Source organism: Vidua chalybeata, chromosome 6, assembly GCF_026979565.1.
Source record: "Vidua chalybeata isolate OUT-0048 chromosome 6, bVidCha1 merged haplotype, whole genome shotgun sequence".
Classification (NCBI taxonomy): Eukaryota; Metazoa; Chordata; class Aves; order Passeriformes; family Viduidae; genus Vidua; species Vidua chalybeata.
The window spans coordinates 54,466,011-54,479,226 of record NC_071535.1 but is presented as its reverse complement, the minus strand read 5'-3'; the positions used below and the strand labels follow the sequence as shown (position 1 = coordinate 54,479,226).

The window sequence follows — 13,216 nt, the reverse complement described above, 5'->3', positions numbered from 1 at the left end:
TGCAATTTCATCGTGGGTATGGGCCAGATATTTCTCCCAGTTACACCAGGCTCCCGTGTAAATCAGAAGAAACCCTTTGATTTCAAAAACATGTGCTGTGTTACCAAAAAAAAGGGAGTAAAGTTTTTTCCTGGCTATTAAGTTTTTCAGGCTATTAAGTGAGGATTGAGATATCAATGGTGTGAAGCAGGTATGCTAACATTGTCTCCAGGTTACCACCAAATTACATTTCTATTGTTTTTGCACTCCCCTTCTCCTCTTCTGGACTACCCCATATCTTTCTGTTTGGTTATTTCCGTGGCTGCAGTTTACAGTTCTGCACCAGTCTGAATATCCCTATTGTAGCCTGCTTTGAGCCTGCCACAGATCTGTCCAAGCCACGTGACAGTCATCCAAACCTCACCATTGCACATTTTTCTCTGTTACATTTCTTCTACTGTTTCCTTTGTGTCTTGTGTTGAAAAGGAGTAAGCAACAGAGGGTAAAAAAATGTTTTTTTTTTCTCCTTTAATGTTGCTGCATTCATTGTCTTGAATATTTTAATTCAGTAAACTATTAAGAGATTATCAGAGCACGACAGAAAATAATTTTTTTAGTAATAAGATTGGGCCTGATCCAAATTCACTGGTATTCAAGAAAAGGCTCTTAGTGAATTCCATGGACTTTGAATGAAGGATTAATCCCTCGGTCCTCAGACAGAGAAACTCACCATCTTTGGTAGGAATTTAGTAGGAGTAAGGAATTTAGGCACTTGCATCTTAAAATATTAATAATGGCAACAACAACAATAATAACAACAAAAATAGATCTCAGTTATGTAATGTTTTAACCAAAATACAAAAGATCAAAACTTGTAAACTAATTTACTATCTGAAGGGCAATATAGCAATAGCTCACATAGTATGTGTAGAATCAGCTGTGTCATCCTAAAGACCTCAGATTGTTTGTTCATAAACTACAAAAAAAGTTACTATAAAGGTGAAAAACATTTCATATGAGTGGATAAAGAGAAAAAATATTTCGTGCCTTTTATGTGTTTAACATTTCTTTTAGATTTTTCTTTCTGTGTGCTTTCACTGGAAGTTACCTAGATCTTATTTTCCCCACCTGGAAAAGCAACCTGAACTTCAGAAGCTGTGAATTTCCTCTCCGGAGCTTTCCTCCTGCACTCTGCCTGCATCCTGCTTTCCGGGAGCTACCAGTGTCCAATACAACAAACAGCATTGCCTGCCCCTGTAGAGCAGGGTAACGCGATGCTGTGTGGTCTGGAAAGTCATTTAAACAAGATTATATTGTTCGCGGGGTGCAGAATAACCCCGCCAGGACAGCACAAAGAAAACAAAATATAGCCGAATGAAATCAATTGGATTTTAGGGGCTCTTCCCGGTGTCAGCAGGTGTGAGGGGACTGCAGCAGGGAGGAAAGCTCCCCTCGGAAGATGCCATTAGCACATCGCAAACAAACACCTCATCAGTACCGCACCTGTTTTCTTTGGGACCTTCCCACGCTCCGCAGCCGAGCTGGGATGGATTTTTAATTGGAGAAGGAGAACGTGGGTTTTCTGGGTTTTTTTGTTTGTTTGTTTTTTATTTTGTTTTGGTTTTTTTTTTTTGTTGTTGTTTTTGGGTTTGTGGTTTTTTTTGTTTTTTTTTTTTTTTTTTTTTTTCTGCTGGGGGCTCCACCCACCGCCTCGGTATTTATTGCTCTACAAATTGTGACTTCCTTCTCCGTCGAGTAACGGGCCGGTCGTAAATCAGCGCCGGGCGCGGAGGAGCAGCACATCCTGATTCACAGCCTCATCGCTGCAAGATGGGTGTTTGTAAAGTTTATTACAGCTTAAAGAAGGCGCTTTCAAAGTTTTGTCTTTTTTTTTTTTTAATGTTTCCACTTAGGTAATACTTAAATAAAAATTGGATCTCCATAAAGATCTTAGACGTCTATATCCGAATACATATATACATACATACATATATATATATTCCTTCTAGAAGGGTAATTAGTTCAGAATACCAGTGCTTCACGTGCTTACAAGGATAAAAACCTCTGTCTCAAATACTCGCTTTCACCCAATGGCTTTGCAGGAGAAACGCTGGGTTTATGGCTGAACTGAGAGAAGCCTTCGAAATACTCCATTAGCAAAAAAATAACAGATCCCTACCGCGTTCCATTTAACATCACACACTTCGAGAGAATTAGAAGATCATTATCAGCCGTAATTCTGATTTAGTTACGTACGGTCTAGAGCCTCTTCTCCCCCCCCCCCCCCCCCCCCCCCGCCACGTAAAGTGACAGACTCGAACCGCTCTCTGATTATTACTTTGGGGCTACAAGGAGCTCTGGGGCATAATTAAAAATATTTCCAGAAAGACTCGGTAGACCACATCTGACGTCGCAGCCCCTGTTAAAATCAGACCACATCAAAGGGACCCTTTTTGTTTTCAAAAATGGTCACCAGACAAACTTAAAATATACAAGAGTGGGCTTATGTTTTATTGTAGAGATGTCTGCGCAGAGAGAAACGACTTCGGGCTGTTCGCTCTTCAGTGCTGCACCGAGCGAGACGAGGTAGTTACGGCCCTTTGATATTTCCGTGGGGGTCGGGTTGGTTTCATTTGAAAGGGGGACCATTAATGATGGACCTGTGAGTGCTCCCCTCCCTAACAAGCAGAATCCACACCGCTCGGGAAGCCTGGCTGCGGCAGATGCCCAGGGCGGAAAGATTTGTGGCTGATGGCGCTAATTATGAAAATGTGATCAAGATGGAAACAATTTGAGCAAAAGTCATTAGCGTGTTACTATTCCACCCACTGGTCTTTGGGGTTTATTACTGCGGGGAGGGGGGGGCGGGAGGAGGATCTTGCGGGATTGGTGTGGCGTTTTTTTCAGAGCGCTAATGAAAATGCCCTGCGAATCCCGAAACGGAAAATGTCAAATGCACATCCACAGGGCGATGCACCAGGCTCAGGACAGAGTCGAGGTCTGCTCTTAAGAGATCGCTGTAATTACTGTCAGTAATTGTGTTTTATCTTCTCTTCAAGCGGTGCCGGTGAAAGCATCTTTCAGGAGACTAGTGGCACGTTAGGAGTTATTTTTCTGCTGCCACAGTTGTCTCGTAGCTCGTCAGAGGTTACGAGTCCCCAGGATACGATTTACAGAGCATCCCCAAGTGGAAGGTTTTCCACAGAAGTTCCTCTTTTAGGAGAGACTGGAGGATTTGGACCGCAAGCAACATCCCTCTCCTCTCAGCCCATACACTCCAAAATCGGGGTCCTGCATGTTTAAGATTTGCATCTTTTTACTCGTATATACTGCTTTTTTAGCTTCCAGTGGATACGCTGAAACCACTTGACTGCCTGGCAGTGGCATTGTAGGAGAACAGCAATAAAGAATTAATTGTACAAACATTTATCATCCCCAGATCAAACTCTCCTTGTGAGGCTAGGGCTTAACTTGTGGAGAAGAAAAGGGGGAGGAAGGGTGGTAATGGCGGAGAGGGTGCTTGTGGGTTTTTTTTTGTGTGTTTCCTTTTATTCCAGACGACTGTATAATGAAAATCCTTTTAGCCTTGAAGAACTACTAAATATTAAGCACATCTTAAAACGGGGAGTAGCTTTCGAGACAGTTTCGTCCTCCTGCCATTCCTTTTAGGAAAAGGTCGTACCCCTTCCCTTATTTTCCCGCTAGTAAAAGCTTCCCTTTTTAAATAAGTCTTTAACGTGTAAGCAAATCCTCCTGCTCTACATAGGAAGGTCTTTAAAAAAATTTATAGACCTCTTCATGTTCGCCAGTTCCGGAAAAAAAAAAATATATTGATCAAGGTCAAACGCTCGAATTCTGACGTGACTCACTTCAAAGGTGTATTTGTGTGCCCTTCAAGCACATTAATACTAATTATCTCTCAAACACTTCCCCAAAACTCCTACTGCCTGTTTCAGATGCAAATCTAATTAACGAGCTGCCTTTGAGGAGCACGCAGGGACAGCGTAATTCACGGAGCTGTTGAACCTTTTGCCTTCTTTTATATTTATTTATAGGTAGCTCCATCCTCTTTTGAAAGCGTAGGCAGTGGTGTGAAGCGACAGGGTAGCGAGGGCAGCTCCGCGCCAGCTAATGAGACTTTCCAGGCACTTTCCAGGAGTCAAGGAAAAGGATTAGCTACGACTTCTTGCAAATGCACTCAGGGATGTACATCAGAATACTTGCCGGGCCTTATTTTGCCTAAGTTAATTTGGGGATGATTAAATCGTGAAAGCTCTATCTAAACAACGCCTATTAGTCCTAAGCGTGAGCTGAATGATTCTGGAATAACTGTTTGTTCTCCTCACCGGGGGCAGAGCAGGGGACACGCACACGCTGAGCGAATCCTGAGCACGAGCCTCGGGGGTGTTTTCTGCCCCCACCGCCTCCCGGGGAGCCGGGACCCGCACCCCCTCCCTCACTGCTCTTCCTTTAACGCGCGCACTCCCCAAAGCCACCTCCCGAAGATGTCCCTTGGAGCATCATCCCCCCCCTTCCCGGAGCGCGGGGGCTGCGCGGGGGGCTCCGCTCGGCGGAGGGTCCGCGGCTGCTCCGCGGGGCGGGCGGCGGGCGCAGCCGGCCCCCGTGCGGGGGTGTGCGGTGTGCGCGGCGGCGGCAGGGAGAGAGAGAGAGAGATGCTGTGTAATTTTATCCACGCTGCACTCTGGGAGTTCACACGAGACTGATACCTTTTGCCTCTTCTGCTCTGTATCAATTGGTCGCAGATCAGGCTATTGTTGCAGGAAGCTCCTTTTATTTCTATGCTCCGTCGATCAACTATTTTCCTCACAGTCTCCTGCCGAAATTCAGCGGCTCCCTCCCTCTCTCCCTCCCTCCCTCTCTCCCTCTTTGACTCTGTCTCACGCATGCCGTCTGTCTATCTGGAAATCCAAGGAGAAGGCTGATCACGGCAGCTGTGTGTAACACAAACAGCTGGGACTCTTCGGTGGCCTTTGCCGATGTCTATTGATTTAAGTAAATCTGAGACAGATAAAAGGGCCAGATCGAGGCTGATAAAATCTTGCCAATGCTGCACGGCTCCAAGCAGCGTGCGCTCGGCATCTCCGGAGTGCTGCTAGCAAGACGGCTTTAATGGGACCCCTGGTGCCACTCGCTGCGAGTCTCGCTCTCCCCAGCAGGCTAAGCGCTGCGGCCATCATGCCACAATGGTTATAATTTGGATCTTGTTCCTGACTCTGTTGCAGGAGCCGTGGTCCCCAGGGCGGGCCGCGGCCGTGCCCGAGGCCGCCGGAGCCGCCCCCCGGCCGCGCCGGGATGCGGGGGGACGCGGCGGCGTCTACGAGCACCTCGGGGGAGCGCCCCGGCGCAGGAAGCTCTACTGTGCCACCAAGTACCACCTCCAGATCCACCCCAGCGGCAGGATCAACGGCACCCTGGAGAAGAACAGCGCCTTCAGTGAGTACCGGGCTCACCTCGCCCCGGAGCGCGCCCCCGGGCCCGGCTGGGCGGGAGTGGGGATCTCTCGCCAGCACCAGTGGCTCGGCCCCGGCCCCGGCCCCGGCCCCCCCGGCCCCGGCCCCGGCCCCGGCCCCGGCCCCGGCGGGCAGCCGCTGCTGGACGGGGCGGACGGGGTGGGGGCGAAGCCGCTCCCGCCGCTGCCCACCACTGCCCACCGGGGCGGCTGTGGCTCCTCGGCGGGGACCGGGGCCATCCCCCGGGGTCGGGGGTTTTGGCCCCCTCCCCTCCCCTCGCCTCGGCGTCCCAAGAGCCGCCCCGCTGGCTCCGCCAAACTCGCAGCTCCCCTGTGCCGGGGCTGGCAGCACCCCCGGCCCTCGAACCGGGTGGGAACTCCCGAGCCGGCCCTGCAGGGTGCAGGGACCCGACCGCCAGCGGAGGGTCGCGATCCCCGCGGGGCAGACCCCCAAACCCCAAGGTTCCCCGACGGGGACTGCGACCCTGCCCTGCGCAGCCCGGCCGAGCTGTCACTCGGGCTCACTGCGCCGGGGGTCAGCCCTGCCCTAGCCCAGCCCGCCCGGCAGCCGGTGCCCGGCACCTCCCAAGGCCGATCCCGGAGCCCTTCGGGGCTGCCCGCGTGTCCCCGTCCCGTTCCAGCTTGGCTCCCGCGGAGGGCTTGAGCCTTCGCCGGCTAAATCACATCTGTCCCCTGTGACATGTGCCGGGCAGCGGCGGTAATTAGGATGAAAGCGGATATGTCGGGAGTGAGGGGGTTTGTGCGAGGGCGGCAGGAGGGAGGAGAGCGGGGCTCAGCACCGGGGGAGCCCCCGGCGCCCCCGCACCCAGCCCGGGCACGGCCCGGCCTCCGCCCCGGCCCCGCCACCCCAGGATGCGTAAATCCCGCCTGATGATGGCACACAGAGATAGGGAGACCTCAGGGATCTGTCTGAAGTCCATAAAGGAAAACCACTATTTCCTAGAGAAACCCCCCCCTCGCTGTCACAGCCCGGAGGAGGCATCCTTCAGCAGAGAACCGGTGCCTGATTCAAACCAGCTGCGCCAGACCCAGCCCAACTCTCACAGAGCTCCCAGCAATCCAGCTCTGCACAGGGAACGGCCCCCAGCTCTGCTTTGAGGCTTTCCAAAAGGCAGCAGTAGGTTTGGGTGCCAGGGTCACCTCTTGCTTTCAAGCATTTATAGAAAGTACAGAGCCATCAGGCCATGGGTGGAGAACTGAGAGCAGGGTTTGAGCGAGCCTGATGGAGAGCCATGCACATACAACAGCATCCACTGAGTCATTTGTGCCTCCATCGGTGTCCTGGCACCTTTGGCTGGACATTTGGGCAGGTGCTGCACTGGCCTTGCCTGTGACACTTTTTGTGCTGCAGGATACCATCTTGGATGGCCTGAAAACATTCTCCCTTTCGTCTCAGACAGTCATGCAGTCCTTGTCTGGAGGAAAGCATTGACCTCCTAAATCTCAAGTCCCTTTCATGATTATGTACCTGGCTCTAAAATGCAGCAGCCTTGCTCTGGTTCACCCTCTGGAGACCTCAGCAAGGGCTTTGTCCTGAAATGGGTAGCTTTGTGACTGGCTTCAATAAGTCAAGAGCTCTTGTGTTCCTAAGCATTAAAGAGGATTTAAAGTTTTTTATACACATATAGGATTAATGAACCTCTAGTTCAGTGTCAGATCTTTTTCATTTTTTAAAGAGTTCAATCTCAATCAGACATCTTGGGGTTTCTTGTCCACCTTGTCTCAAACAATTCCCGCATCATCCTTGCTTTGTATTGTTTCAAATAATAATAATAATTTTATTCACAAGATTGCCCTGATTGTTATGTGAGTAAGTGGTAGCTGTAAGATCACACTCCTCAGGTAAGCAGCCATGCAAATATATCTCAAAAAATTACACCTGAGCAATAACACATCTCCTAATTCTGTTTCAAGGTATTCTGGAAATAACTGCTGTGGATGTTGGAATCGTTGCCATCAAGGGCCTGTTCTCTGGCAGATACCTGGCCATGAACAAGAGGGGCAGACTGTATGCATCAGTAAGTTTTACTGAAGCCTGGCATGTGCCTGTCATTTCCTGTGGGGGGAACAGGTCTAGTGGGGAGCACTGCTTTCTTATAAATCCACATTTCAAGAGAAGGATAAAGTTACAAGAGGTTTTTGCCTGAAATTCTTACAGGCAACCAATCAGTATATCCTTAAAAGTGGGGGAAAAGCTGTGTTCTTACCTTCTTACTGCCTGGACAGCCACAGGTATGTGGAATGTCAGAATTGTCCATATTTTATATGGATCTTGGATGCTGGCAGAGACATGTCAGGTAAAGAGTGTCCACAAGTAACTGAGCATTGATGCTACAAGAAAGCAGCCTCCTGATGGGAGTTCCTTTGCACAGAGCTTATGGCTGGGCAGTGGAAGAAATTGTGGTACTAAAAGGCAGGACTGTGCAAGGAGAGCAAAAAGGAGAAGGTGCAAGAAGATAAAGGTGAAAATAAACACCTTATTTTATTCCTTTGACCTAATTTTTTTCCTTGATCTGTGAGATAAAATCTGAGGTGTGCTGATATGAGTGGGAGCCTTGCCTTCTCAGCCCAGACAGTATTTCCCCTGAGTGAATAAAATACTTCAGCTTAGACTTCTTCACACTCGCAGACATACCAGGGCACATTTGTCAGCGTGTACCATACACAGTATCTCCCTACTTGAATTTCTTCCACTATCTTTGATTACATCCCAGCAATCTTGTGATCTCTCACTGCAGGACAGCCAAACTGTTCAGTTTCCCCATGAATCCTGAGGTGTGGAAGCAGGTTTGAAGAGGGGAAATATGGCTCCCTCCTAGAAGTCATTAGATGTAATTCTGTTGATTTGAGCAGCAGTACATACCCTTGAGCAATTTGATCTTTTTCCCATGAGAACCCAGCCTGGGTGACACAATCAACTCTGTCCCTCCCAAGGTTGACACCTTTAACTCCAGCTTTTCAGGAGTGTTCTGGCAGTGCTTATGACCTGGTTCCTCTAATGTGCCTCATGTGATGCTCACTGATTAAGGAGGCTGTATGTAAAGATGAGGGTTCTTTGCTACTGCAGAGAACCGCACTACAAACGATTTTGGCAAAGGAAAATGCAGCTGAAGAGGAATGAGGGCATGGTAGCTCTGCTTGCCAAAGTTAAGGCTGTCCAGTTGTATGCTTCTGGTTAATATTCCGATTGAAATGGGTATATTTTTCAATGGACCTCCTCCATCAGTTCAGAGCCATCATCTGCCCCAAAGAAATTATTTGGAAGTATGGTTTTTTCCAAGTTCTTTCTCATCTTTCTCTCTTTCTTCTTCAAAACACGGGTTTTTCCCTTCAGATTACTTACACTGAATTAAAATAAGACTAAACAAATTCTGAGCAAAAAGCTCCTCTCCTAAAGTGCAGAAAACCCAGGAACAGGATAGCTCTGAGACTCCTTTTCTCCTGGATTTCCCTTTCTGGTGCTAGGAGCATCAGGCCATCTCCTGATTGTTCGTTCTGTGGTTTGTTCATCTGTCACATGCCAAAGAATATCAGCCATGGAAGGTTTCTGTATAAATTGAAAAGATAATTTGTCCCCTTCCAGCTCAAGTTTGAGAGAGACTGCTCAGACTAGTGTTTCAGAGCTGGAGGGACAATTCAGGGAATGCTATTCCACTCCAGCTTTTTTCACAGGAGCAGGAAGGGGTGAGGGCTCAGCTCAGGAGAAACTTCCTGTCTTTGCTTGCCTGTCCGAGAACTTCACTGATATCGCTAGCCCAAGACCCTGTGCAAGGCCCCTGTTTAAAAAACCTGACTAATTCAAGGATAATTATCCAGGGAGCATTTTATGAAATGGTATTGGAATAACTCCATTATCCCTCAGTTCACCCATTTCCCCATGTCAACAAGATGGGTTTGTTGAGCCTGCAGAATTCCTTTGTGCCCTTGGCAGGTTGTGATAATCCTCTGGATTTATCCTGTGTGATAAACCCCTCCCCAGCCAGAAGGGAGGCAGGCAGCAGGACAAATCCACCTACATCTGGTGGCTGTGTGGGCTCCAGCACCACAGCATCTGAAAACCTTGTCCTTGCAAGGAAGGGCGCTTCCGTTACACAGCTGGGAAGCCGGGACATGTGGAGTCTTTTAAAATCTTGTTAAACGCCCATCAGTGTTTCTGGGGAGTGAACAGCACTAAAGACAAGCTGCTTACGGGGTCTAGGGCTTTTCTGGCCCCAGCCTGGCTACCTGTGCCCTTTCCACATCCTCCAGACAACAAAAAATAAAAACCCATGGTGGTAGTTCCCTTCTGCTTCTGTGCTTCGCACGTTTTAGATCCTGAAATCTTAATCCCACAGGTGGAGCAAGGATGGGTTTGGAGTTAAGGAAAGATGGGCAGTGTGGGAGGTTCTTTGTCTGCGCTGGTTCTCCTGCTCCCAGGGAGGGGGAAGGGGTTCCTCGTGCCAAGCTTTTGCAGAGAGGTCTCTCAGTCAAGGAGCAGGAGAAATGGGACCATTTTGGACAGATCATGTGAGATGTGAGCAATTGGGACGGGTGCATATTGTGCCTTACAGTTTGTGATAAAGGAGCAGCCTGGCATTTTGGAGGAGCACACAGGTAGGCAGAGTGTGCTTTCATTTTGTTATGCTGACAAAGAAGCTCCATAAAGGTGTGTTTTACTGCTCAAATATCCAGTCTGAACTGGATGTAACAGACTGCAAGTGTATCTAATGAGTAATATGCAAATTGAAGAGACACATTTTACATTACACTGTAGTATTTTACCCTTTCAATAGATGGCAGAGGTTGATAGACAGCAATTAAATTATCTGTCCAGTTTCATAGCTGCATTAAATTCATAAGCACAAAAAAAAAAAAAAATTACAGCTGAACAATCAGCAGAGCTATTCACTCCTATTCACATGCCATCTTTTGGTTCTTGGTTTAGTTTTGGAGCCACTTCCTGGGATCTCTGATGCACAGAGTGTGCTCACACTGCTGACAGGGAGCACCTTGTTCAGGTTCAGCACTTCCCTCCTGCCTTCTGTGCTTTTCTTACCAAGTGTGTTGCAGTCCTTGTCCTAAAACTGAGGAGAGTCTGGCTTAAGATTTTTTTCATGTTTCCTTCCCAGGAGAGCTACAACTCTGAGTGTGAGTTCGTGGAGAGGATCCACGAGCTGGGTTACAACACCTACGCCTCCCGCCTGTACCGGACTGTGCCCAGCAGGGCAGGCACCAAGCGCAAAGCCAGCGCCGAGAGACTCTGGTACGTGTCCATCAACGGCAAAGGACGACCCAGGAGGGGCTTTAAAACCCGCAGGACACAGAAATCCTCTCTCTTTCTGCCCAGAGTACTGGATAACAAAGACCATGAGATGGTCCGGCTGTTCCACAGCAATGCGAAATACCGGGAGAGTCTCCTGAAGGCCCCGAGCAGGAACCAGCGCAGGAGAAGAGGACACTGACGGGGTGGGGGAGCTCGTGGTGGGGCAGGGAGGGACTGAGAGCCTTCAAAAAGCTACTAAAAGAACTAACAGCTGTGATTGTACGAGAGGCATTAACAGCGACAGGTTTAATACGCTGTGTGATAGAGCCAAAAACCACATCGCTTGCTTTTAGCTGTTGTAGGAATGTTACCTGTGGGGAAAGAGATGGGAGGTAAACTGAGGCACATTCAAAGGTAAATTAGCTGGATGTAATAATTTTGCAATGGCTTTCATGTTTTCTTTTCTTAAAAAAAAAAAAAAAATTCAAGTATTTTCATTCTAACTTGCCATAGGCTATTATCTCAGTGATGTTGCCCTCCCAGATCATAGGGATATTTAACACTTACCAAATTTATGTCCACAGAGAAGGTATAGTGCTTTCATGGCTCTTCTGGCCATGAGAAGCTACATTCTTATTTTTACATAATACAGGAGTTAGAAAACCAGTGGTTTGTTTCTTTTAATTTACATATATTTATTTTTATTTTATGACCACCCATTATCAATTATAGTCTTTCCAAGACTGACCGAGAAAAGTAAGATTGTCAGCTACTTCAAACACTTCAATAGACCTGCACATTACCAGATTATCCTTGATTTTCTTAAAGTAAAACTCTGAGATGCCTGATCTTGTCATTTAAATAAATGGTGGTAAAGTGGCATTTGCATTGGTCAGGCTTTGGCAGTATAAATCTGTTTACCAACAGATGAATCCTCTCTTAGAGTAGGACTCAAATGAGATATGAAAGAGAGTAGGTTTGGCTTGGATTTTGGGAAGGAATTGCTCCCTGTGAGGGTGGTGAGGCCCTGGTTGCCCAGAGAAGCTATGGCTGCCCCATCCCTGGAAGTGTCCAAGGCCAGGTTGGAGGGGGCTTGGAGCAACCTGGGATGGTGGAAGGTGTCCCTGCTCATGGCAGGGGGTGAGATGGGATGAGATTTAAGGTCCCTTCCAACCCAAACCACTCCATGCTTCTATGATTTTTCTGCTGTGATTCTTCTTCTGCAAAGTTAACTTCTGCAAAGCCGAGGGGAGTCCCCATCACAGATTCAATTTTGAGCAATTTTAAGCTTTAAACATTTTTCTTGGCATCCAGGAGATGACAGAGCAGTACAAAGTTTGAGATGTGCTTGACAAGCACAAATAATGGTCATTTCAGTGGGGTTTGGCCTTGTGCTCTTCATTTCCCAGAATTAGGCCCTGATAGTGGAGAGCTGGAGAAAAGAAAGACTTCACTGAAATAAAGGCTCTGTCTGAATTTAACAGAAGATCTGTAAGTAAAATCTAACTTTACATAGAATCAGACAGTTGTGAACCCCATTCCTGGTCATATTGAGAAAAAAGGTCTTCTTGTGAGCTGCTTTTGAACAGGCCCATTTAAATGTGCTCATTTAAAACTAGGTAAGGAAAAATCTTCCTTTCACCAGGAGGTGAAATCTGTGGGAGAGAGAGAAGTAAGATGAGTTCACAGAATGAGGTGAGCAAGCCTAGGTTTAGTACTGCTTACATCCCCATAAAGGTAAAACCAGAAAGGTGTTTTTATACCAAATCATGTCTTCCATTCCTTCCACCCTCCTATCTTTTCTGTTATATTCTAACAAAGGAGGAAACTATGTTTCAATAGAAAGTCAAAGTTCCTTGATCTCTATTCTTCTTTATACTGAAATAATGTAAAAAGACCCTTAAATGATGTACATTAAATAATGGTGCACACAGAATAGACCTAGGTTTAAAGAAGAACAGGGAAAACCATGACCAAATTCCCAAATTTTCCTGCTTTTACGAAACAACAAAAAATAGTGATGGGATCTTCATGGAGTTAACCAGGCAGCCTCATGTCAGGAGCCACTGTGCAAAGAGGAAACAGAGAGACTGAAAAGGAAGCAGAAGAATTCAGGTTTTCTCTTTGTTCACTGTCCTGTCAACCACACAGGGCCCAAACAGCTGCAGGATCCAAGGTGCCTTCTGAAAGTTGGTTGTATCAGGGAAGAAAATTAAGTTTGGCCTCCTGGGCATCAGGGCTGTTTTGGGGACGCACTCTTGGGTCTGCCAGCTCCCCTATCTCAATTCCCAGTTGTACTTCCCACTAGAGGTGGGAGATGACTGGGCAGGAAAAGGGAATACGAGGAGCCCTCCCAGCTCTCCAGCTCCAGGAACAAAATGCAAGGGAAGGAAAGTGTCAGCAAGCCCAACTGGCAAGAAAAGATCACATACAGCTGAAGGTTGAGAGACACTGTTTCCCTCAGGTCTAATTTCTAAATAAATAATGAAAAATATTTCTTTTGA

At 47.6% G+C, this 13,216-nt stretch overlaps 1 protein-coding gene across 1 annotated transcript; it reads left to right on the top strand.

The window, feature by feature from the left end:
- The first annotated feature begins 5,183 nt into the window (after positions 1-5,183).
- FGF3 (fibroblast growth factor 3) lies at positions 5,184-10,911 on the top strand. The gene is made up of 3 exons (XM_053946374.1): positions 5,184-5,433; positions 7,385-7,488; positions 10,579-10,911. The coding sequence occupies exons 1-3, from the start codon at positions 5,184-5,186 to the stop codon at positions 10,909-10,911; spliced, it is 687 nt and encodes a 228-aa protein (XP_053802349.1).
- The last annotated feature ends 2,305 nt before the right edge of the window (positions 10,912-13,216 follow it).